General features: G+C 41.8%; 1 protein-coding gene across 1 annotated transcript; it reads right to left on the reverse strand.

Moving 5' to 3' along the window:
• Positions 1–22: 22 nt before the first annotated feature.
• prkci (protein kinase C, iota) lies at positions 23–27,977 on the reverse strand. Its single transcript, XM_030073598.1, has 18 exons — positions 27,642–27,977; positions 19,835–19,956; positions 17,032–17,121; positions 12,019–12,069; positions 11,587–11,672; positions 10,765–10,902; positions 10,578–10,632; positions 9,068–9,123; positions 7,677–7,853; positions 6,801–6,898; positions 6,356–6,442; positions 6,071–6,206; positions 5,831–5,918; positions 5,075–5,200; positions 4,522–4,601; positions 4,107–4,196; positions 2,037–2,152; positions 23–1,944 (listed from the first exon to the last, which is right to left on the reverse strand). The coding sequence occupies exons 1-18, from the start codon at positions 27,722–27,724 to the stop codon at positions 1,857–1,859; spliced, it is 1,767 nt and encodes a 588-aa protein (XP_029929458.1). The 5' UTR covers positions 27,725–27,977; the 3' UTR covers positions 23–1,856.

The raw sequence follows: 27,977 nt of genomic DNA on the forward strand, positions 1-27,977 counted from the left end.
CCAACACTTATTACCACAAGAAGGGAAATAAAATGTTTATTTTACTGTCATTGTTTTCTCTTTACACATTGATAATAAAGATCAGCAGAGTCCTGTGGGTGGTATCCACCACCCACATTTGACACATCACCACCAGTCTTGTTCATCAACCAGTAGGGTTTCCAGAAGGTTGACCCAATAACAATTAGGAATCAATGTAGTGATAAAAAATAACAAAATCAACAGTAAATCTGATTCAGTAAAGGTAACAAGAAAAAAAAAGTGTGTAACAGACGGGCTTGTTCCTCCTATCACCATGTGGGCCCATAAACATTTTCCAAGTAGAACAAAGCCTCTGACTGGAGAAGAGTCTGGAAGTTCATGCATAATCATTTACTGTCATTACAGTCAGGGGTGAGAAAATGGCTCTCCGGTGCTCTGTATATGCTTTAAAGCAGTTGGATTTCACACACAAAAAAAATCTCATTCAGGAAATGAACTGTGGGTTAGAGATGGAAAAATATAGAGTCCCATTCTTTGTGCTGCAGACACAAATTACAGTTTTCACGCCACATCTCAAGGGCCTGAGAGCAGAGCCAAACAAGGGAACGAAACTGCATTGTGTCTGGGCTTTGGACATCAAACTGAGCTCTCGTTTAAACAATCACATAGTATTTAGATTTATAATGAAAGACATACATGGAATGGATAAAGTCGGAAAAAAAACATTGAAAACAGACCATAAGTTTCAGAAAGGCATAGTATAAAAAAATGAAATAAAAATTTGAATATATAATTTCTATGACTTAGAACAGCACATTTTCCTATTTATTTATATATACTGTACCTTCTAAAACGTACCAGCAAGACATTTCTCTGAAAAATGTTTTTTTGGTCCTGTGTGAATGTAAATTGTGTGGATGGTCTGCACAGCTAAATTTAGCTAGTGCCCCAACCTTCGGTATTATGTCCTACTCTTCCAGCCCATTCCCCACATAGTAAACTCTTTCATTCACAGTTTGTGACTATCAGCTCTCTTTATTAGTGTTGGTTGGTTTCTACTGTAAAATGTTCCTTCATTCTGGGAGAAGGGACTTGAACTAGACACCTCCTGTGTTCCAGATGTTGAGTTCATCACTGTTTGTCTCAACAACAGAGATCTAACCTTTTTTTGGTTCTGTTAACCAGGCTGGACATTTAACACTCAGAACATATATAGTGACTGCTATGCCGTTAAATAAAACATGAGAAAAATATATAGAGTAACTTTTTCTTTCTTTCTTTTTTTTTTTTTTAAAAAAAGGCTAGAGTCGTGTTTCTTCTTTATTCTAGAGACGTGATGCTGTGACAAAGCTAATCCATGTGGACTTTATGATGATTTCTTGTCAGTTACGTCCGACTGTGATCTAGCTTGGAGCTAAAAAGGCCTTGTCTAACATTTATCCTCAAGAGTAGTGTCATATATACAAATAAAATATGCATTGGAAACACCCCACTGGCTCAAAGGAAAGAGGACACTTAGTTCATCGCTCAGCCCCGGCCCCCGGTGTCCAGCAACCTTGGAAGAACTCTGTAGCCTCGTCGGCTACTGATAAACAGGCCCCGATGAGAAAACTGATATCAGTGCAGTTTTACATGGTACAAAAATAATTAAGAAAGAAGGTAGGCTTTAAGGGCAAGTGGTTATAAATGGCAGAGTGTGAGACTGGTTTTGGCAAATAAGCGTTCTATTGAGCATGTGCGGCCCTCGAACAGAAGGTTGATGTTGTCGGGTCGTCTCATAACCATGCAGCTGAAGACACTGAGATGCCACATTTTAACGCGTGTATGAGTGTGTGTTGGGTGTGTGTGCAAGGCAGGCCTGTGCGTCGGGTCCCTCACACACACTCCTCCGCTGACATCAGGAGGGGGTTGATGTACTCAAACCCTTCGAACTCGGACTGGTCAATCTTCTTGACCACATCGCTAAAGTGAACAAAAAAGGATAGTAGCATCAGTTCATGGAAAATTCTACAATGTGTAAATCATTGCAAAGACATAAAAAAGTAGAAACTCACTCGTCATCAGGCGTGAGCTGGATGGGCTCATTGGTGAACTGGGCGTCAAAGTTGTCCAGTCCAAACTCCCCTGAGATGTTGGGCTTGAATGGCGGGACCACCTGCTTCTGCTCCATCTGAAACAGCAGCACACACATCAGCAATGAACACAATATTTTTTTAATAGCACACAGGAGTGAAAAGGCTGCATATATCCAACATACAAATATAATATGAATCAAAAACACGCTATATGCATGAAGGAAAGACAGACTGATTAGACCATTTATAACAAAGGTCAAACTCTTGATGAGGTACTTTCTGTGCCTCAACTTCTGCCTCTCAGTTTTCCATTACCAGTGTGCTTGCCTGTGAGCTACTGACTGCTCCCCCTGCAGGCAGACGGGTGCACTGCCGGGCTTGCAGACTGCTGTGTGTGTGTGCGTGTGTGTATATGTGTGGGAGAGGAAGTGTAAGCCGATCCCTCCAGACAGTCTGACCGACTGGTGGGTCCCTGCAGCCCAGACCAAACAGGGAAAAAGAGGTCATGGTGATCCCTCGTGAGCTGCTGCCCTAACTTCATGTCTGTCTGTCTGTTGAGGTACAGTGTGCCTGTTTATCTATCAGCGAGTGTGTCCCGTCGTCCATCTGTGCATGTCTGTCTGTCCTTTTGTTGCGCTCGTTTCAATCTGCCTGAATGGATGAAACAAGACCCTCCTTTTTTCAGTGTCCAAAGTTCCAGAAGTAAGGTTCATATTAATTTTCCCCACAGATGTTTCAGAAAATCCTCAAAAATAAAGCAGCTACACCTTGATTCATAAGCTTGTGACAATAAATAAAAAGCTACATAAAAAATCTTTAGGGTGTAGGCAATGTATTATTCAAGAAGGAATGTTCTGTTCATCCTGTTCATCCTTTTGTCAACTCTCATTGGTGCTAATAAATAATAAAAAAATACTGCAAACTGATTTGCAATTATTTTCCTCACTACACACTTTCTTTTCCTTATAATTTCCTATGTTTTTATTGTTTATTTATTTATTTTAATTTAACATTTAATTACATGGGCTAAACTGGCTTAATATGAATGTTCTTTTCCATCAAACCCTTGCATAGTTCCAAAAGCATAAATTATACATAAATATAGAGACATAAAATCAAAAACATCAAAACAGAGGGGGAAAACCAGCATTAAACAACAAAACAAAAATAAGAGCTAACTACTGGAACATTTTCATTTTTCATTAGGTTCTATTTCCATTACAATTTGCCAAGAGACACCTAATGACTGCTTTGGTTTGGTTACAAACCATGTGCAACTGTGAAAGAGGTAATGTTTCTATAGTAACAGCAACCTCTCCAGTTGGTGGGAACTCGCTACCGCTTGTGTGTAGTCAGTATTTCACAAGGAACCGAGGAATAAAATGAGATGCCATCACGAGAGTGGTTGAAATCACATTGACTGATGGCCTCTGCAGCTCATGGTAAATCCACTTTGCACTGTTTAAAAATTATAGCTGACTATTAAATCCTATGGGGGAAAATGTACTTCAGAAACCCAACATTTTAGCTCCATGTGCTTTTCTGCCTTTGCAGCTATACTGGTGTAACAGCGTATGTCTGGCTGATTTCCTGTCTGTGTGTCTTCAGTCCATCTGTCAATCTTTGCTCCTGCCTGTCTTATTTGTTTTTTTTCTCAGTCTATCTCTGTCCGCCTGCGCAAGGGCAGTAGTCTCATCTCCTCGCTAATAACCCTCGGCTTTGACGGAGCCTCTATGCCTGCAGGGCACGAGAGAGACAAGGTGATCCACTGCACTTAGATTTGACCTTCTGTTATCTAGTAGCTGCTCTCTGTTTTTCCTTCCCTCCCTGATCAATACATGGATTGATTTTGACCTATTTGGCATCCAACATACAGTGAAGCTCTTTAATTTGAAATTACGAATTAAGAAACACATATAAAGAGGTAACTCAAACGAGGTTAACTGAACAACATACAAGAGAAAAAAAGACTGAGATTATAGAGACAGACTGTATAAAAGAGAAACCGAGATAAGGAGAAAGGGTAGATGATAAAAGCCAATGACTCACAAGGTCCCAGTCAACATTTCGGAAGAACGGATGACCCATGATGTCAGCAAAACCTGTCTGAGGGTGGCAGCCAAGACGCTCCTTGGGCTCCTGTGGGAGAGAGAGTACGGCAGAGGGAGGGCAGAGGGTGAAAGGGGAGTGAGAGACGGAGAGAAAGATAAGAGGAGGTGATGGTGGAGGAGAGAGACAGTGGAAGGGAGGAGAGAGTGAGAAAGAAGAGGATTCGAGAGGGAGGGAAAGAGGAGGGTGTGAGGGCGAGAGGAAGAAGAAAAAAGGGTGACAGACAGGTGAAGAGTGTGAGGCGCATGGACACCGGGGGAAGAAAGAGAAGAATGCAAGATAGTGAGACGATGTATGAAGATGGCAACTGAGTCGGTGTATGAGATTGATCCAGGCCTGTCTGAAACCTCCTTACCTTGTTGAGGAATCCCTTGAGGACGCTGGCAGCTTTGACTGACAACGAGCGGGGGATTCGGATCTGTTTTTCCAATATTACTGCAGGAGGTGGGGGGGTGGGGGGATGAGAGGGTGTACGACAGGAGGAGAGGGTCAGATTGATGGTCCCCAGTGGCTCAAATGACAGAGAATGGTACTGACACTGCAGCAGTTATGAGTTCAGTCCCTTCTGGGAATACTCGTATTGAAAATACATAGAGTAACCTTTCACTGAAGTGCCAGTGGCTTTTTATACAAGTGTCTGATACACGACCACGTCTGTGAAGAGGTGATATGTTAGCCCCTTCCATCAAATACTCACTGAGTAGATAACTACTCTACCCTGAAACATATTTACAATGGAACATGTAGACAAAAAAAAAAAAAAAAAAAAAACCACATGAATTCACACATTTCCCTTAAACAGATGGCATGTACCTCGTATTCTGAGAACTGGCCATTAAGAAGGTGCCATCATGAAAGTGTTACGTGCTATATTTATTTCCAGATTTAACCCTTTAGTGGTGCGTCACCTTGGAAGAGGTAGTCTTCTGTGTTCTGGTCCGGGTTGTCGGAGCTCCCCACGATGTCGAAGGGCGACCGGCCCGCCATCATCTCAAACATCAGCACCCCCAGCGCCCACCAGTCCACGCTGAACCCTGAGACATACACACACATACATTCAATATCATATTCTGGGCAAATGGGCATGATGAGAGATGTGCACAACACTGAAAAAAAAATTACTAATCCACAAAGAATGGAAATGTGTGCCCAAAAAGCTATAAATCACATACAAATCCTATCATATACACAAAGTACTTTTGGTTTGGCAATCTGAAATAGAGCAACTTGAACAAGATATTAATAGTGGAAGTGGTTGCTATGACGGCTCTTGTGGTAACCAGGGAGTTCAGTGATCTTTTTCATAACAGTTCCCCTACGGTTACTTTTATAATGTTTATACATCCTCATATTTAGTTAGTACATATTTATGATTTAGATATCCACATTTAGATAAGCAGCTGTGACCGCAATTAACATCTATTTTTAATGATTACAAGAGAACTCAGCGGCAAATGTAACTTTAATCCACATTAGTAATAATTACCCATTTCTCCAGTACCTACACTCAACTATATATATCATGTCTAAAGACACCAATATATATTTATAGAACCCCCTAAATGTTTATCGTCTATTTAATTGCTTTGTCTTTATTTATTTAACTGTTTTGCTTTTGTTGTGGGCAGGAAATTGAGTAAATGCTTGTTTGTTGTACTCCTCACCATAATCCTCTCCTCTGAGTATTTCGGGGGCTATGTAATTGGGGGTACCACAGAAAGTGCTGGTTGTATCGCCTGGTCTCAAGCCCTCCTGCAATTAAAAGAGAAACAGAAAAAAGCCTTTAGATAAGACAGGTGAGCATATGCACACACACATACACACACACACACACACAAACATGCCGCTATGGTGCAGTACATAATTAAAGTATGTCACTTAAATCACGTAGTGGGAAACCGCACCTTGCACATGCCATAGTCTGTAAGTTTGATGTGTCCCTCGGACTCCAGCAGCACATTGTCCAGTTTCAGATCTCTGTAGATAATTCCCCGCTCATGGAGGTAGTTGAGCGCCAGACTGATCTCTGCTGAGTAGAATCTGATAAGGAGGAAGGGAAAAGATCTCAGTCTATTGAAAATCGCCTCTGGCAATGTACAGACACACTGAGCCGAATGACATCAATCTTAATCCTTAATGAGACGTGAGAAAAATAACTCGGACTAGTCGGGAGGAGAGGCCGACTCTACCTGGCATGTTCTTCTGGAAGTTTCCTTTGTCTCTGCATGTGGAACATGAGATCGCCGCCGTTCACATATTCAATAACAAAGAACAGTCTGTGAAAAGAACAAGTGTTAATGTTGACAAAGTTAGTTTTCTTTAACCTTTAAGCCACAACTGGGAATCAGTACATGACGTACTACACTCTTGAAAAGTTTGAGGCTCGAGGTGGAAAATAAGAATCTTCTTTCTTAGAGAAGGACTATTCCGGCGTGATTTGAGTTTTTGCTCATTTCCTGCTTTGCATTACTGTTTTACATCACTGTAAATTGTTTGAGCACTCCTATCTTTTTTTACAGAAATTATTTTGTAATATGCTTTTCTATATATTTTGCCAAATCTTTAAGAGCTAAAAATCAAATTCATGCTCCAAAAAATTCCAGAGCTCTGAAAGAACCATATGAAGTGTCTCACCTGCTTTCTGTCTGGAAGCAGGAGTGGAGGCCCACCAAGAAGGGGTGATTGGAGGCCTGCTCAAAAACGTGCTTTTCTGTCTGAACCCAGTCAATGTCCTGGAACACACAAACACAAATGTCAATCAGTGATCACTCTGACACAGTAACCTTGAACTTATAAGGCAAATAAGCACATTGCTTGATTGACCATCTTCCGCAGCGAAAGGCTCACTCATATGTCAGGCTAGCAGCAAAAAACAGCTGAGCCAGTAGATGGAGAGTAGAAGCAATCGACGGGTAGATGATAACGTGTCTGGACACGGACACCGCTCACACTGACAGGGCAGGGACAGCAGAACACTTCAGCATCGATCGAGAGGTACTTGTCAATTTGTCAATCACACTAAGTGCGTCTAATCAAGGCTAACTACTACCCGTTGCTGCCGGCTGTGCTGCTAGATGTATACAAGGAGATCAATTTTTGATGACATGGTAGTTATCTACACCTTCTTAGAAAGACTGATGGCTTTGAAGAGCTCTGTCAGTGTAACCGAAAGTGTTTCAGACAAGATACACAAGATGGATGTCCAATCGTGTGAGACAAATGTTCGCTCCGCTATGAATAACAGCTCAAATTGATTGTGCTGATTGTATTAATTATACATGCCAGTGACAGAAGACTGATGACTTCACTATGAACTACCCTTCACCCTAACCAATTGTGGCATATCTAAATAGACAGGAGGTGCTGTGTCATCTGTTCACAGCTCAGATTTAATCAAAACCTGTTAATTCCCTGCAGTACAGAGTCCAAACAGAGGCCAGCCTGGTGCTCTAACAGCACCAATATTTTGACTTTGACACCGATGGCAGGTGATACATCAGTCTGCTTTACCTCATCGTCGTTGACCAGCTCCTTCTTGACAACCTTCATGGCATAGATGCGCTCTGTTTTCTTCAGCCGCACCAACAGCACCTTGGCATAGCTGCCCCGGCCAATCACCCTCAGGAGGTCGAAGTCTGCCAGGCCCAGGCTGGACGCCGACTTCCCTGTGTCTCTACTGCTCCGCGCCTGGCAGGAGGTTACAGAGAAACACAGTGAGCGAAAAGTTTGAATGAGTATCATAGAGAAGATAACAGGATTCTCACTCTTAAGGAAATTTTCCAAGGGTTTTCAAGGAAATATTCAGTGCCTTAAATACACGTCAGCTGTTGCTAACAGGCCACCCCCTTAGAACGATTCAAAATGGGGAAAAAAATTGCCAAATTGCTAAAAACTGTGTAAATCTGACTTCTCAAATAACATTTTGTCAATACATTGGTTTTGGAATGTAGGCCAACAAAATTTTTTCCATGTAAAAAAATTAACAAGCTAACAATAGGCTAACGACGGAAAAATGTATTGACTGACAGCTGGAGGTGACTGAGCATTGAAATGGTGCATCAAGTTGTGTTTTCCATATGCCAAATTTTCAATACACTTCGTATTCATAGATCATATTAAAATTGATTATTCTGTTTCATTCTCTCAGTCGAAAAAAATAGTGGAAAAACCTAGCTTGTGAAATACTAGCATGTAGCCACAATTTTATTATGTGAACACTGTATTACAGACCTACGTCTCTTTATACCTATCACATTAACCTTCCTCTCACCCATCTCCCCCACCGCTCTCTCCTCTCCCTCTAGCCTATTCTGTATTACACCATTCCCACCACATATATATATATATACATCTAACCCCCCTTCACATGACAAACCCCATCTCCAGAGTCCTACATGGACTCCTAGATAAGATCCTTTGGACTACTCTCTTTTATCTCTGTCTATCTCTGTGTCCAACTCCATCTATTCTTTATCCATTTTCACCTCTCTTGCTCCATCCATCCACACACACACACACACACCCAAAGCGCAGACCTGGCCCTTAATCAGCCCCTGGTGTTAAGAGCTGTGATAAAAGGTTACTTTATTAGCTCCAGCAAAGGAAATCAATACCCGCACTGCTGCAAGGGTGCCTACGTCTGCACGCTCTCTATATCACACATGAACAGCAGCAAGAGCATGAGGGATGATCACCCGAGTTGCACACAATGGCAAAACAAGCAGACAAAGACATGCTCAACATTGTAGATGACCTCGCTCTCTCTCTCTCTCACACAGTTAACATATACTTTAAACAATACACACACACGCACACACACACATCCATTTAGATGACATGACAGGATGACGGAGTATGAGTCACACACGTCAATAGCGTTTGAAAATAATTCTCCTTCTCACCTCTTTCTCTTCTCCATCGTAAGTCAAGTTTTCTCTGGAGTCTTTAGTCTGCGGGCCTGAGAGGGAGAAGAGGAAAGTGACAGACAGAGTGACAGACAGACAGAAGGAGAGGAGGAGGAGGCAGGAGGAAAAAAAGAAACATGAGAGACAAAGGGGAGAAACGGGGTGAGAGACAGTCACATGCTTTGTTCACAGCTCCACAATGCCAGCCTAATTTCTTGGCTGCTCAGCAACTAAACACTTTTCATATCTGTCCTCATATTCCATTAACTAATATCAAACAGACATCTCAGATAACAACTTCCTCTGTGTATGCAGAGACTAGGCTGTGTGGGGAGGCAAAATAATCTCTACTCCACTCACGGATTCTCATGCAATGTCCCTACTTTTACATCTAAATATCTAGTCAGACATGTTAACTTTACACACTTACATGTTTGTATGCTGTCAACAGACTGAAAAATCTAAGAATAATAGCATAAAAACAAAGATCTCAAAGATTTTGAGACTAAATTTCACTCTAGTTGCACCCCACAAGCACCAAAGTGGCCTGTGGGAAGTGACAGCGGAGGGAGTTTGTACTTCGCCGCAAACAACAGCAACCAGGATCCTAAGCCCTCTCATTCCAGTCAGCCTCTCAACCACCTGACTGGACTTAGGTCTGCAAGTAAACCCTAAATGCAGCTGATCAACTTGTGGTCTGGATGGCCAGTGCTGCGCTGACACCGACACATTCCTGAGGTCAGCGTGTTTATTCTTAAGGACCAGCGGTTAAAAGCTCTGGCCAGTGAAGTCCATGGAAATCTGATGGATAAGACAACACTTGCTGGTGTATCATAGTAATTTCCTTCAATAAACCGAACATAGCTTCCATGGAAGTTTTTTTTTTTTTTTTTTTTTAATGTTGTCATTTACATGAAAGCTGTTTCTTGTATGGACAGAACATGAGACTTGAAGAGACATTTGGCTTGTTCAACACAACTGCCTCCGGGATGTTCATTCAAACAACACCATTGCCATGGTAACTCATCAGCCTTCTGAGTCTCATGTGCCAAATTAAGACCAATTTCCATCACAACATTATCAAACATTCTATGGGCATGCTTTGTAAGATGGCAATCACACTGGCAGGTGGTGGAGGTAGCAGCATAATGGCTTTGGAGCGGTGTGACTGATCACGCTATCGTTCCAGAGTGGAGCTCAGAGCGGTGTGTTGGTTCTGCGACACTTAAAACTGAGCTGGGTCCAACTTGAATCTGAAACGCGACGCTTGTCAGTGTCACTTCAGCGTGACCTGACCAATCAGAACTGGTAGAATATAAAAAGGCAGAACTACAGAGAGGCAGCTCAAGTTAAAGTTGATGAGCCACTTGTTACCTAGTAACCAGATGGAGCGATACGCTGCACCCGCTGTCCAAGTGCAGCGCTATGCTTTGCCACATAATGGCAATGTGATAATGGCAAATCTATAATGAGCCCTCTCTAGGTAGTGTGCATGTGTGTGTGTTACCTGGCTGCTCAGGGTGGTCTAATGGAGCAGATCCCGGGCCGGGCAGGATAGGTTCCTGAACAACAACATGAGAATACCAATAATAAGAAACAGCACACATAATCAGGCCTACTATGTACAAGTGAGCCAGAACAGCAGCTCCCACTACAATCTTGATGCTCACAGTTAAATTAGAGCTGTGCCTTACCTGTATCATCTGCCTGCCACACTCCACTGTAACCAGTTTATGGCACTTCTTATGAACCAGTAGTTTGCAGTTGATGCATTTGTATCCTTGCCTTCCCAAGCCCCAGATGCGGTCTGTACAGATGGCGCAGTGGGCCCGCTGCTCAGCATGGCGGACACAGAAAACAGCATCATAAATAAGCATACATTGTGCTCCCAGAGATGCTATAGTAGCTAAGGCAGCTTCTAAAACACGGCCTAGAATCAAATCCCGCAGGAGCCTCCTTTCTGTGTCAACAACATCCTAATTGCTCCATCGATAAAATTACAAATAACTAAGGGGACTAAACTTCTCACTCATCTTTAAATAAACAAACATATGAGCTTTCACATGTGCATTTCACATTCAAATTTTACAGCATTACAAAACATGCCCCACTACCACCCCAATTACAATGATTCAACAATGATTGCATAATGCACAAAATGTTCTGCTGAGCTGCATGTCTATGTAGCCCTTCTCTGATTACACCATCTAAGGAAAATGAAAACCCAGTTATAAAGCAGGCGGTGGGGATGGGAATCGAGAACCAGTTCAAGTTGAGAACAGGTTCTAAATTGTCCAATCCATCATAATTGTATGACTCTGATCTTATCGACTCTTTTTATCATTGAGGTTTTTCGCCTAAATCTGAGCACTAGAGAAGGGGATACAGTAAGGGCATACTATAAGCAGAATCGATAATGGTATTGTTTTCAATAAAATCTTATCAATTCCCATCCCTCATCAGTGGGCCCTGCAGTGTCAAACATTATGAAAAAAGATTGCATGTGCATGTCTCACCCTGTTAAAACGCTTGGCCTGAAAGGCGTGGCCACTGGCATAGTAAAGCTTCCTCCAACGTCTGGCTCCACGCCGGTATATAGACTCTGTGGAGGAGTGCAGGATGACTGAGTACTGTTCAGCCTGTCTTTGCATGCATTTGTGCATATATGATCAAACTGTGTAACAACAGTGTCCTGCAGAAATCGGAATTGACTTTTTGTACATATACGCTTGTGAAATCCTAAAAAGTTGACTTTTTGAGGCAGCAACTAATTTGTTGAGCAAGACACTAAACCTGTAACATGTTTATTCACATTAAGTATTTCTGGATAAAACCATCAGATGCCTCAATTATAAAATGTATTTTAAATATGGTTATGAGATTTCTCTGGGACACTGGAAATCAAAATTTTTAAATCTCAAGAAGGGAATAAAGAAAGGATAACTCACTGTCCTCTCCTGGACATGGCATGCCTGGTTTCTCAGGTACACATGGGAACACTGAAAAGAGGGGAAAAACAGTGTCACATTTAGTGAGTCTTTATTTCAATTAAGGCTGACAGCATTCATCTGATATTGTTTGTATCGTGGTGGATATATTTCACTTCATCTTATCACATAGCAATTATAAATACCTGCACAAAAGTGATGTGGTGTTAGTTTACCTGTCGCCTCAAGCAATGCAGAATGAAATTCATTCATTCTGTTTTCATGTTGGCCTATATGTGCGTGTGTGTGTCTGACAGAAAGGAGAGAAAAGGAAAAAGACTCTTAAGGATGCAGAAAGAAGCAGAAAAGATGACACGTGTGTGTGTGTGTGAGTGAGAGAGACAGAGAGAGAGGGAGTCCGGGGGCAGTGTGAGTCAGAGGCGTGGCGTGGGCGACAGCTGATGTGCTCATTAACGAGCAGACCTGGCGACCCCCCACGGCACAGTCACATTCTCTGCTACACCCCCCTTCATTCATCCTCCACCGTCTCGCTGACAGTCCACTGTACTCTTGACCCCTCACCTCTAGTTTCATTAAACTACATTGACCACACAGCTCCCATCTCCGCCACCCCAGGTTACATGCTCGTGCACACACATGCATGGCCTGTCAATGAAATGTTCCATATCACAAGACACATCATATTTCGTATACACAACCACGACTCCCAGTTCCACCCCAGGTCTTAGTCAGCCCAGAAGTGAAGTTGGAAAACTATTTCTCAAAGATAAGTAGGGTATGCTCAGACAGGGGCACGGATTCGCTCAAGGGCCCTTAGCTAGACGTCAACAGCATAAGTAATGTTCCTTCACAGGTCAATGCAGCATTAACCATATGCTGTGATGCTTCCTTGTTGTGCATTTCTCCGCCTGTGTACAGACATTATCAGACACGCAATCGGCGCACTTTCTATGAGACAGACTCCAGAGAAATGGAGATAAACATAGAAAAGGAAAAAAGGCAAGGGAAGAGAACTACAAGCTATCAGCGGACATGCATAGACGTCCTCATCAAACCCGCAAATTTTTAGACTGTTGGTGAACCGAATCCAAGTAGCCTATGTTCTGCAATGTTGTTGGCCTGACATAATGCCAACTGTATCTAGAGAAGTAATAAAAACAACATAACTCTAAGAGTGTACATGCTCATTAATTCCAATACAATCAGTTTTAAACCATCAAACCATTTTAAAGGTTGATGTTGAGCAAATTTGAAATCTCTATATTGTATTACAACTGGCTGTAAGGAGTAATAGTCAATACCTTTGTAGAGGTAAAAGGCATTAAAGTAGACTTATTACTTTTTAATAGCATGATAACTGTCTGCAGCAAGCACCTGGATGGCAGGAATGTCAACAGTGCCTACCAGAATTATTTGCATTCTTAGTAAAAAATGGCAATAAAGGCTTTGGATGTCTTTCTTGTTTATCAGCTTGATCTTATACGGACAAAGTGAAAAAAAACTCTTAATTAATTTTCTCACACTTAATTTTCTTTCTTTCTTTTTTTTTTTTTTTTTTAACTTCACTGGAGTCCTTGGGAACTCTTAACATAACATCCATGATCTCCAGTTTAAACATAAATATGTGGTGACATACAGGCCAAGTCATTAGTCATCCATCAACATGAGGAAGATCAGAGAACAAACAAATGAAATGAGACAAAAGGTGGGTGACCTTCATAAATGGAGAAATGGCTATGAAAAAATAGCTATATACATCTGAAAACCCATTTCCTCATCTTCTTAATTAGGGCAACATGTTTAAGTTTAAAAGTATAATAAAAATCACTGGAGCTGTGTTGAACCTGTTTGGATGCAAGTGGAGGAGGATGCAAGAATATTTTGTCCACACGTAGTGAGGAGGATGGTTTGAGAGGCAAAAGACCACAAAGACCGCAGATGGCCAACTGCAGAAGCTGGTTGAAACTTGGGATTGACGAGCCTCAAAAACTATAATTAGACACCTGCAACGCTAAATATCATTCAAGTGGAATACTCTAAATGTAAGAGGTGGATTTGGCATTAAAAGAAGAACGATCACGCAGAAATATAGCGGGTTGAGCTGTGATGTTGTGGTGATGTTTTAGTTTCAAGAGCCCAGGGAGCCCTTTGGTGATGGCATGGCATCATGAGCTTATTTTAGAGAAAAAACTGCGGCGCTGCTAGGGGGCTAAAAACTGAGCTGTGTTTGGGTCTTCAGCACAACAGTGATCCAAAGTGTACCTCCATATCCAACCATGAAGGGTTCACTATCACCAGAGCCAACATTTTGCAACAGCCACCCAAATCCCTTGATATAAGCCAAACTGAAAACCTGCAGTGTGAGCTAAAGACAAGAGTCCACAGTTGAGGACTGAGGTCCCGCAAGGATCTGAAGAGACTGTGGATGGAGGAATGGTCTCTGATCCCCTGCTGTGTTCTCCCACATCAGATACTGTAAGTGACAACAAAGCACTCTAATCTTGCGAAGAGTTGCTGCATAGTACAGAAAGAGAGGGTGCCAATACTTGTAACTCAAATTATTTTTTCCCTTTACTCTGTGAGGAGGGAGAACAATAAAATTTTATAACTTTCTCATATTGCTGAGCACAGAAACCTAGATAAACAATAAAGTGAATTTAATCATGTAATTTTTCCTTATTTAAAATGAGAGTGCCAATAATTCTGGAGGGCACTAAATCTACTGGCTTTGCTCTTCTAGGCCAAAGCCTGATACAGCTCGATGGGTAGAGCTGGCACCTCGCACTATCAGGCTTAGAGGCTCCATTCCCACTGGGGCCGCCCAGTATATTTTCACTGATCCAATAGGCAAAAATGAAAATATTAAAGGCTCATAATGTACAACAGAAAAATGATGTTTAAAAACTCTCAAACTAAATAAAATCCAACAAAAGGCCAGAGGGTAATGTCGTGGGAATAATGTGAGTGTTTGCAGTAGCTGGTGGTGCTCTGGGGTGGCGTCCACTGGACAACTAAGCAAAATTAGAGTCTGGCACGAATAATGTATTGACTACCATCAATGTGTATCCATAGTCAGATTAATCACATTTGTTTCAATTTGATCTCAATGAGTATCTTTACAAAATGGAGATGGAACACAGAAGCATTCACACTTCGTAGCCCAGGTAGGAAACATGTAATCAGACAAAAAAGACAGAGAGAGAGAGCCTGATTTATGAGGAAGTGAGTACTTGCCTGCAATTTTTTAGTGTAGTATGGCTTATCCATATCATTTCGACGTCCAAATGAAAAAGACAGCTGTAGGGCTATACATGGAGCCAAAATATGTACTATAATTTCAATTATACTGAATTAGATAAATTTACATGTGTGGAACTGCAGATTTTGCCTTCTAGAGGCACTGTCACAGATGACACACAAAACGACCGCTCACACATGAGAGCAAATCAGGACAGAAAAGGGACGAGGATCATAGCCGGATCCAAATTGGAGCAGGATTACAATTTTACAAGATCTGAGGGTCACTGGGCTGCTGCCATCTCCTTGTTACTATCATGATGTGTTCAAATGTAATGTGAGCAATTGAATAAATATATTTGTTTGAGGGAGAAATCTGTTTATGTTTTTCAAAGCAAAATAAAGATATAATAAATATTACAGAGGGAATTATAAACTTTGTACCAATTTACTTGCTATAAACTGAAGTTCAACAAGTATAATAATTAGGGGTGTGCGATATTGACAAAAATAATATCTTTATATTTTGGGGAGTTTGCCGATAATGATAATTACCGATATTTTGCATCCCTCAAAAAAAAAAAAAAAAAAAAAAAAAAAAAAAACTCAAAAATGTGTAAAAGTCTTGTATTGTACTAGCAGAGCTGTATGGCTGAAATATTCCCAGAGAGGCAGGGTGTCCAAAGTAGTCAAAGTTGTTTGAAACTGTTTCTCTCAGCCACTTGAATCGGCACCAGATCCTCCGCAATATAACTGGTGACAGCGTTTGCTGTTTCTTGCCATCTGTTGCTCTTCTTGTCGTAAGGCGCTCTTGTGCAGAATGACTCTGCCAAACTTTGCTGAGTGTGTTTTTTGATTTGCCGGTACCTCAGCTGGTTGGTCATGATTGAGCCCTGACTCCAGAAGCTTTTCATATTCCTCATGTTCTGTGCAGTGGTTAATTCACACACGGTGAAACAAGTTAGTTGTGGAGCGGGCTTTAACGGCAACCACTGTCCGACATGGTCTGCAGATTGGTGTCTTTTGAGCAACATCTGTCTTCCTGAAGCCAAACCACCTCCATGCGAGTGAGGATGATCCATGCCTAGCAGTTAAACCTAGCGACGTCAATTCAGAGGCTGGTGGTGTTTGTGTTTTGTCTCCTGGCCCTGTTCATAGTGCTGTTCACTCATTTTTAACTTCAGCCATACAGGCAGCTACAGCAGCTTAGCCTGCTGTGATGCATGAAAACTACATGTGTTCTCAGTGCACATGCACAGCAGTCTGTCCCACCTGGCGTGATCACATGCAGTGAATGTGTGCGGACTCTGAAGGCATGTTTTGATTGGTTTTTGCGAGTTTGTCATTAACTCACCATCATCGTTAAAACAACAATTAAGATATTATCATAGACGATATATATCACACACCTCTAATAAAAAACTGTATCAAATAGCTTATAATACATGAATGCAATATGGCACTTGATGCATTAAATGTGTTTTGTTTGGAAAGATAAAGTTATTATATCTTTAAAATATGCAATAAAAAAAGGAAACGAATTGTTTATTTTACAAAACCTGACCTAGTTTTTTGTGTATTTTTTATGTATTTGTGTATATTTTTTGGTATATTTTGTTTATTTTTTGCTATTTAATAAAACACAAACAAAAGTTTTTTCTTCTCTAATTACTGTTCAATGGATGGGATAATCAGTAGAACACTCGATTACAAAAGTATTGGATAGCTGCAGCCCTGGCTGTGAGTACTGCCTGTGTGAGCAGCAGTCAGGCTCACCATGGATGATGAGCTCTGAGTCTTTGTTGAGTTCATAGAGGCGCAGGGCTTCCTCCAGCTCCAGCTGAGACGACACAGTGCAGGGGTCACCTAACAGGGGAGGAGGCAGACAGGAGGTTAGCAACAAGACAAGCCCTAACAATGGAGAAACAAGAGTTGCTGTTGATGTTTCCAGGCCTCAAACCAAAAGGTTGTCAATGTACGGTCTCAAAGTTGGGTTATACAGTATAGCAATATGACATTAGAAAAAAAGAATCCTGAATTTTTCAATTGTGTAATAAATTGTGAATCTGTGGTACAGGTGTCTGTGAAAGAGACACTGTCATTTCAATATTTTTCTTTCACTTTCGGAGTCCTGTTTTTATAGTGATTAATGCGATTAAATACTACTGAGATACAGATCAACTGAGATACAAAATGAGTTCTATTCTTGGCAGCATATGTAGTAAATCCTAATGGGAAAACAATAGCACTGCAAATAGTTTGAGAACAGAAACTATGACACAGACAATGGTGTGTTTAAAAACTGATGGCACGACACGAACAGCTTCAAGCTGATATGAAAGAAAAGGATGGACTGTGATCAGAGGTAACGTGTTGTGCCAAGAGGCCTGGGTTATTTGGAGGCACGGAGAGAGGGAAAAAAATCACCTGGTATCATGTGCATGTCGGCATGTTTTGATGGCTACTATGTGTACCTGCATAAACTTCTGTGTGTGATAATAGAGAGCCGACAGACAAGAACAGATATATGCACTCACTGCTAAAACAAACAAAACTGAGACAATGACATTTTACTGGTGTGATATTTAAATCAATCCCCCTACATAAGTGAAGTTTTCAGTATTTGGGTACAGAAACCAATAAAAAAAAATGTGAGGGCTTGTGACTGCAAATCCAGAAGCATGCAGTGAGTCCAAATTCCAAATCACAGATGATAAGAAAAATTCATGTCCGAAATCAGACCACTAGTTAAATTTTGGAGATAATGACTCCTGCTGAGTATAGTAGCATGTGTGCCCCTCTAGCAGTCACACAGGGAACACAGCGTCTCCTTATGGACTGAACCAGGCTCCTGATTAGGGCTGCAAGATACTGAAAAAAGACACTGCAATGTCTTTTTTTTCCCCCTGTGTCTCCATTGTGTTATTTACATGTAATTTACCATTTCTAACGCTGTTTAAAGGAATGCTTAATCTGCGTGGTTGAAGATAAACATACTGTGCACACCAAATACCTGTGGGCGTCCCAGTGTGGCTAAGGACAGTAAAACAAACACAAGCAACAGATTTACCTACATTCAGGCAAACTGAAAGTAAAGATAGATCTTGTACAGTGCAAACTTGATCAGTTTATTAAACAACCAAACAGGCAGCACTCATTTTCACTGTGCTCGGTGACTAGTGAGGCTTGATTAAGTGCACCCCTTCACCAGAGCACATAGCTAAGTGTTTGCTGTGCACGTAGAGCCTGCCAGTTGAGGTTCTAGTGTTAAAAATGTTCTTATTCATCATAATCAATCACCAATAATAATCATAATAATAATAGTCAGTATATTCATTTGTAAAACATCTGAGTTGCACTCCATTTTAATTTCACATTTCCTTTTTCAGTGTTTGTAATTTCCTTGCTGTGGTGGTGTACCACTACTAAACGAAAAAACACTGATTACTGTTGACTAATGAAGTAAACAAAGTCCAACATAATTATGGTTCGCTACATTCATCCAGTTATATTGCCCTTGATGTGTTGCATTTCCTCTTGCAGCAAGTAGAATATTTTCCTTTTGGTTTGGTGGTTGGGGCAGTGGGAGAAACATATATCACTGAACGGACAAGCCTACTTCATCGTGTCCATCAAGCGATGATTTTTCTAAGACAGGCTAATGGTCAGTGAGATATCTGGACGGCCACCAATGGAGGCTGATCTGAGACTAATGAGTTTAGGCAGTTTGACCTTCTCCTGAGTACAGCGACCTGAGGGCTCCATCTTTGATATGACACTATTACTGCTGCCTGACTAATGGGTTGACAGCAAGGGATCGGGGGGGCGGTGCACTTTTTGTGACTGACAAGACAAGACATAACCTTACAAATGAGAAGGCGGCGTTATCCCCTTTCCTCTGACATGATGTTGGTGCAGGGCTCAACTCCTCTAATCGGCTCGACTCCTCCTTTGCAGTTTGAATAACTTTGGACGTCTCTAGCTCATCTCTAACCTCCTCATATAGCTTCAATTGAACTTCCCAACTTGTCCAGGATTTGCTATGCCATATTGCCAATAATGCACTGATGTCTTTCAGAGTGCTGATCCATTGTTTTTTGAGACTTACTTCAATCATTTTTTTTTCTTGTGATAAGCTAGCTTTGCTGTCATTGCTGCTAGCTGTTTATATAAATGGTGGCTCAACTAGTATAAACAATGACATTTCCCTGCCTTCCAGCCTCATATGTCACTTGCTATTTGATTCAAGAGTAGGAAGTTAATAATGGGGCCAGTAAAATCGTCCTCAAGGCCCATTTCCCCACCCGAGCATAGGCCTTTTTACAGTTAAAACATTCAGAACAGTTCATGATTTGACTCTGAGCATGGTGGAAAAGGGGTATATATATTTATGGATGTTTGTTTCTTTATTTTTCATATATGAGTAGGAAACTAATAATAGCTACCAACTGAATGCTGGTAAATTCAGTATGAGGCTGGTAAGTATGTGTACTCAAGCCAATGAGTTTTTTTCCCAGGTGAGAGGCTGGGTGATAGACAGATAAATTGTAGGACAGAGAGACGGGTGAAGGAGACAAACCTTCCTCATCGATCCACTTCATAGTGAAGAGCTGGTCATTGTCCATGGAGCACATGTCCCTCACCTCCCCGTACAGGCCCTCGTATGAAATGGACGGCTCAAAATGAGTGATCATGATGTCCCTGCAGAACAGACAAAGGAGTCCAGCATGTTAATTTAGAGACAGCTGGGAGTCAAGAAACATGCTTATTACTGTGCCGAAACAAAAACTTAGCATACCTAAATTTGAATCAGGAAATAATTTACTCTTCCCGTAATTTACATTTCCAGGAGTGGTTTTGTCATACTGAAATTTGAATCAAGCCAATACACAAGGCCACAAAAACCACCAATGAAAAACACCCTAACATATTAATTATATTGTAAACCACAGTGATAAAATTAAAAACAACTCAACTGCTCACCCAGTCTCCCACTCCTATCACTCCCTCCCTCCACTGTCCTCCATCTGTGTCTCTCTCTCTCTGACGCAATGATACTGAAAACTATGGACTTTAAATGGTGAGAATATCAGTGTGAAACTTTGCTTTAACAGTGATAAGATGTGTCAAGATACGCGGATAGCGGCACAATCAAAGAACGATTACTACTTTATCTAAAATGATATGATTTGATACAATTCAAATTGTTGCGATGAAATACCTATATGATTTACCTGGTAATGTAGGCCTAGGTGCTGATATAATACAAGCAAAATAGAAATTCACTTAAAATAACATGATTAAATAGACTGCTGATATGATACGATCACAACTTCAGCTTGTAATTCAATATGTCATCTATGAAAATCAATACCTGTACGTGTTAAAAAAGTAAGAAACGACTTGTACAGAAACAAAGCAAAAAGGTGCTGAAATAAAACAAACACTTGAATTTGTGAATAGTACATGACTGCACAATGGGCAGCCATGAACTAAACCCAATCTTACTGATTAGGAGCTGGGAAGTACCATGTGCAGTGTTTTGACTTTAAGGTTATCCAGAGTACAAGCTAGAACAGAGTATGACAAAAGTGACTCTGTAGCCAAGGTCGTGTCAGCAGCAGTCTCCGCCACAGAGGATGCATGCACATAATACAGCAGATGAATCCTGCAATCATAATCAAACAGAAGACACCTTCTATTATGTGCCTTTGTAACCCGAGTCCAACCTATACAAAAACTCTAATTTTCACATAATAGCTAAAATAATAAATCATGGAAGGTCAGTTCAGCTCAATTCTCATAACAATAAAATCCTCCTCCGGTTTTCCCAGTAATCGGACACGAAATTAGCACAAGGACGTATTCCAGCCAATCGCTCTTCGATCAGACTCTGTCCCCTTAAACTTTACTTTGTCATCAATTTAAAAGAAAAACTCAGCTGGTGTTCACAGTTACAAAGACGGTCAGTCAGAAAGGCACACAGTCAAGTCTCTGGAGCAGTTGATCCCTTTAAAGGAAAGGTAAGGTAGTATAATCTGTGGTTGAATGTGCTGATCCAGACCAATCTAAAAAACAGCAGGTATGGTTTATCAACCTGACACGGCAGAGCCAAACAGATGCAAACACGGGCATAAAAAGATGTGGTTACAACCAACAAACACATAGGACAGGAGGAATACTACTCACTTTGCTGATTCATGCCACTGTGATGTTTTTTTGGCAATGAAAATGAAATGTAGTGCGGCTATGTGTTTGGAATTGTGTGAGAAGACACACAACATGGAGGTTATACATCATGATTTCTGGCAGTCACTACACACATTTTGTTCCATTTTCATGTCTACATGAAAATGTGTTTGTTATAGCATTAACCAAGTGGCTAACGGCTATACATTGGTTATTTGCACGTAAAGCCAATGATATTCACAATGCAGCTTTAATGACTGCAATCTCCTCTTGATGTAGTTGCATCATTAGATTTTAAATTGGATGTATCAATGGGAACGATGAATCTTCACACCCTTTACGAGGGGTGAGAGAGCAGCCTTTTCAAATGCTGCTGTGTGACTCACCGTCTCTCAGTCTGTCACACTGTTTGTGCATTCATCTGTAGTGGTGGGTGTGAGAAAAAGAGAGTGAGAAAGAGTGCAGAAGAGAGAGACAGAGAGTAAAAGACTATAGAGAAACTTAAACAGAATGAATCACAGGGGAAGAAAGTATTGGTTTGGCATTGCTGCGGCTGCTCTCACTGTCCTCCGCTGCATTCAATCAGTTCCTGAAAAGCAAGGGGGGGGGAAGAGAGCCATGCTTTCTGTCCTTAATCAACAAGCACCAGTTCAGCCTCACACAACAATCCTAATCTATCACTCACCGCCTCCCCAAGACGCACAAGCATGCTAGTGAGGAGGGGAGCTAGATGAGGAGCTTAGTGGCGGGTGACAGAATATTTATCCCAGTGGACTTGATCATCTGTCCCTCATCATCGCTCCTCGGTAGGGAACTGAGGCAGCAGCAGGATTGATGTCCTCTGCGCTCAGCCCCCTGACCCACTACAGTGGAGTTTATGACTGGGGAGAGGAAGGAGGGGTGGAGACGGCACGTGAGCATTTACAGGTCTGAAAGCGACAGGGGTCGGAGCTTGGGTGTCTCGGAGGAAACGGGGTGGGGGGGTGAGATGAAGGACAAGGAGAAGATAACTAATGGATGAGGTTGAAAAATAAAAAGGAAAAAACGATGGATAAGGTTAACAAAAAAGGGATAAACGAGACACAGAAATAAAAAAAAAAAATGACAAGTGATAACACAGTGATAATGAAAAAAGACATCCCTTACAAACACAGTCCTCTTGCTCTCTTTACTGCCATCTTCAGAGATGGACCTGGTCTCATTGACTTGAGAGCTTTATAGCAATGCAATAAAAACCCAGTCTGAGTAGTAAACAACACACACAAACACTTCCAAGGACATCTCCAGTACAAGGCCAGGCCAAGTGTAAAGAGTGTAGGTCAGCGTAGGGCAAGGCACTGCCAGTAGCTAACACACACAAACAATACTAGAGGCTGGTTTATGGCTGGTAAAATATGACTATACTTGCCAATGTTCAGCATCCACACATTCTTTAATATTACTGTAGCTGCAGCTTCCACATAGCTGATAATAAACTCTAGACTGGAATCCACATGCCAAGAGAGAATTAATTATTCTGGGCAAGAACAAACTGATAGAAGGATCAGGCTGAAGCCTATTTGTCCTCCTACCACCACCCCACCCCCTTCTTCCATTTTCTCACCCCTTCCTCTGCCCTGCTGGTGTTAATCATTGCCTGTGAGGGAGGAAAGGAAAAGACTGTTTGCCACCACTTTAGCAACTCTACTCCCACAGTCTGATCTCCCCTCGCAGGCTGGCAGGGCAGCTCTACTTCCGCCTTAAGTACCAACAGGCCGTGATAGCGTTGGGAGATAGGGAGAGCGCGTACACACACACACACACACACAAAACCAACTGCCTTGCTGGGACTGGAGAGAGTACAGACAGCCTATTAATGCCAGCAGGCTACTTGACTTGCGTCATGTGTAACTGGACCTGAGCTGTGGTTGTTCATTACACACTGTGTGGCTACTACACTGTAGTTAAACTTTAGCTACATCTCAGGTGCCTCCAGCAACACTCTCTCTGACACAGATACAGGCTCTGCTAATGGTTACAACACTTAAAAGAAGCTGACATAGGTTGCATAGTGATAACATACAAGAGGGCTGCAAAATACTTAAAATCATGTTGTGATTTTGTTTGTGTACACAGTATACACAGTGAGCCACGGGGACAACCCAAATTATATTGTTATGATATCTCCAACATATGTGTGACAACACATAAAATGTAAAGTGTTTTTCTTTCTTTTTGCACCTTAATTATTAGTATAAAAAAAAGGTGAGGTATGGGGTGCCCCAATGACTTACTGTGCAGAGTACGTACCGCATAAAACAAAGGCTAAGTCGCAGCAGTTTAAATCTGGCCCAGACCCTTTGCCATGACCTTAACTAGCAAATAAGAAAAATACTTTCAGCAATACATTTACAATATAACTGCCTAATACAAAAAGCCACAGGACAGAGCTAAAAACAATGATCTTTTTTGAGATCTATTAATTAACTGCACAACCTCAGCCAATAGATCATCTCACTCAACTGAAAAATAACTGAAACTGAAACGAGGTAAGAAATACAGCACTAAAATAAAAACTATATAAGGCCTGTACGGAACAAAAGAGATGTGGGATTTCCCAGGGTGACTAAGACAGAAGTATTGTGGAGCACAGGATGAGGAGCTCATCACTGGTGAGTAAGGAGGAGGAAGTGGCATCCCACAGACCTGGCATTCCTCTGTGCTCCTCTGTCGTACCGTACAGCTAAATTAAAGAGGCATTGAGGGCGTGCCTGGGCCCCCAGCGTCTCAACTGCCATGAGCGGGACGCTGCAGCCCCATCTGCCCAGCATGAGGCCATTCGTCACTGCTGAGCGCTCAAGCAGGGAGAGGGGTCATGGTGCCTCCCTGGACTACCATCCATACGTTGGACCATCTATCTCTGTCATCACTGCATGGGTATGCACCCCAACCCCACATGCACACACTCAGAGAGCAGGGACTCAGGTGCTTAAACATAAACGCACAAATTTTCACTGCAACAAATTCATACTGACATCAATCTAAAGCATGTACAAAACTAAACATGCACATTTCAAGTTTTACCACAACGGCCACCTAGCTCTGGCACGTCTCCAACTCTTTTCTGGTGAGGTCAGGGTAAATGAAACGCAGCTCCACTGACCTACAGGATGCTCTGGTCTCCAGGCAACACAGCCCACCCACAGCACTAACCAGGGCTACTTGCAGCACTGTTAGAGCCAGCCTAATGCACTCCTGCTGTGCAGAAAGCCAAGGTCACTTGTAACTACACATAGACATGTGTACACATGCACATACTGTGTGGGATGGACAAGCACTTCTGTACATTACTCAATTTTCAATATAGGTTTAATGCAGATTGCAGTACAGCTTGAGCATATGCATGTCAGGAGCTGCTGACAACAACAGTGCTCAAACTTGTTAGCCATCATCACAAGAGGAGTTTGTGTGTGCATGTGCGTGCGTGTGCGTGTGTGTGTGTGTGTGTGTGTGTGTGTGTTGGGGTGAGTTCAAGGGCTTTGTGGTTTAGTGCTTGAAGGGCTATCAGGGCAAAAGAAGAAGGCAAGACAAGCAACGCTTCCCATATTTTAAACAAAGCCCAGCCTTGGAGCACTGATGCAGATGGAAGACTCTTTGAGAAAAGATGGGCAACTCTGCACAAAAGAGGAAAATTACTTAACTACTCAGTGGGGTTGAATGGCACAGAAAAAAATCATACTGCTGTTATTTTGCCAGATTTTTTGTAAGATAATTCACAACTTTAATGGAAATTATCTTTTTGTATAACTGTCAATAAAATACATATATATTAAAATGATGGTGTCATTTTTCTGGTGTCTGTACCAAACAAATGTTTTCTCTGACTAGGGATACCATAACTGGTACTTTTGTGTACTCATAAGTGGGTGACGAAAACACTAAGATGCAGGCTACAATTCATACTGATACCAGTGTTGCACACAGTTTTTAAAAAACAAACAAACATGTGCCTGTGAAAAAAGCGGCATCGCTGCATCCCTATTTCTTACATCCAAAGTATACAATTGGTTGGCCAGGGCCTCTATGTAGCACCAAAATACTTCATTTATACTGCTATTTGATCATACATTTTGTCTTTATCAAAAACTGGATACTGCACTTGGCATTACTGCATCTTCAATAACATTTTGATGAATTACTCATTCAAGATGGGGTAATTCCAGATTCCTGCCAAACAACACGGCTTACACAGGGATCCTGATGCTGATCTGGTGCGTAAGAAGCATAAAGCAAGTAATTTTGGTATTGGCAATGGAAACCCTACAAAACAATTATTTTCTGGGGAGCTGTACTTTGTAATCTGCTGCCAATGAAATGGTCTGATAACACACTTGAAATATAGGCTATGCACTTTGTGAGTGGAATACTAAGTACTGACTATTTTTTTCTTCATATATTTTTTAAACTCAGTATAACACTGTCAGTATAATAGTTTCCACTCGATCGACTGCCATAATACCATATTATAGGCTTCACCATCACCATAATGTCCGCTTCTGGTCATGTGGCCAGTCCATCACCAGTCTTCTCTATTGAGTAGCAGGCTTTATGTGCACAAATGAAGACAAGGCGGTGACAGGCTGAGACTGCTACAGGCTGACACCAGACTGGAGGTGCTGACAGTGGCTGGCTGACAACAGACGTGCAAATGGGAATGAACAGAGTCAAACTGTTGTGAAAACTAGTCCTGTTGTGAGAGCACAACAGAACAGAGTCTTTGATATACACGGATTAGGTTCTGTGAATTGGACATGTTTTCACTTCATCAACCAATTTCACTCGATATTAACACATGTTCAAACATGTCGACTCTTAGGCCACTGAATAACTTCTGTCATCTGAGTATTATGCCATTAAAGAGGTTCTAATGTTACAAGATAACATGTTTGCCCTAGATTGATTCAACAGCAATAGTGTTTCTCTGATGCTCACAACTAATATCCTAATGTTAAAGTGAGGTGAGGACAGAAATCATTCCACCATATTACTTAACAAATACAAACACATTGGGCGAACTGCAAAACGCTTATTAGGATGATATAGGCCACACCAAATAAAGGCATCTTGAAAAGTTAAGAGGTACTGTCGCACAGCCAGGTTCACTTTCCACTAGGACCAACCATGACTGAAAGTATCCACTAAACTAAGTGGCCAATGTTAAATAAATACAGATTCCAGAGACATGACATTAGGCCTTGAACTCCACCGTGGGATACTATACATAACAAAGTCGATGACAGCCTGGCTTAATGTGTCCCACTGGCGAACCGACTGAGACCATTTTAATGCACCCCTTCCTCCTCTACATAGCTGAGATTCCTTGAGCAAGCTCATGAATACTTTGGATGCTTTACTCTGTGAGAAGGCATCCTATGATCCAGGCGCATTACAGTATCTTTTAGGTGTGTCACGGAGTTGGTGAGACAGGTCTGCCGAGGTGACTTGCCCTACATGTTTTTCAAGTCTTGGCTGAAGTCCAATCACTGCCTTCATCACATGGAGTCAGAGGACAGGGAGTGTCGTAGGAACAACTATATGACAGATTGTTTCCGTCACCAAACGCATGAACGAAACTCAAACAATCTGCATGTTATGTTGTGTAAGACGACTTTTAGCTGCACTAACCCCAATCTGTGGCGTCCCAAACTGCTTATTCACAACTAACCTTAGTACATTAGGTTAGGTTAGGTTGGCAGTGTTGCCGGTATGTGATAACAATAGGGCAAAATGTGTCAGACGAATAGTAAACTACGTCCATGAAATCAGTAGGAATGATCTGCTACCTACATGCTAGCACTATCAGGTACCTGAACCAAGACCCGCCGCTAGCAGCTAAAAGCCTGGGAAACTGTGACAGAAGTCTTCAACAACAAATATATCAACAATGATACCGTTTGACCACCTGTTGTTTTGCTGACACCTGTCACCTAAATCACACGGAGGCTTTGCTTGAACCCCTGGCGACATGTCGAAATAGTTTCACTTCTCTAGCTGCCTTGTCAAGTTTATCAAGCTGGATGGGCAACATTAGCAAGCTTGTTAGCCATTAGCTCGCTAACGTTAGCCAGCTGGTGAGCCACCTTTCCACCTCGAAAACCGCTACCAGTCGGATTATAAACAGGTTCCCCGCCAGGCACAGAGACATTGCAATATCTTACCCTTTGTAATAAGCTTTCACCCGGACTTGGTGGGAATTCTCGCCGGGGTGGGACATGGTGCTGTCCCGCAACGTCGGCATCATAAGCTCAGCCGCGGTCAGTCCGAGTCACCGAGAAGGATGCCTTCCTTCTGTAGCTTTCTAGTTGTGCGCCACGCCCAAAACAGTTTGTTTCTATATCCCGTCGACAAACCGAGAATCTACAGGGGGAACTGGCTATAAAAGGAAACAAAACGCCCTGTCTAACACAAACAAAATTAACATGTAAAGTAATGAAAAACTTGCGAGGTCCGCCAAACAACTCCCTACTGCATAGGCCTGATGACGGACGAAACCA

This window comes from Myripristis murdjan, chromosome 17 (genome assembly GCF_902150065.1).
Source record: "Myripristis murdjan chromosome 17, fMyrMur1.1, whole genome shotgun sequence".
Lineage (NCBI taxonomy): Eukaryota > Metazoa > Chordata > Actinopteri > Holocentriformes > Holocentridae > Myripristis > Myripristis murdjan.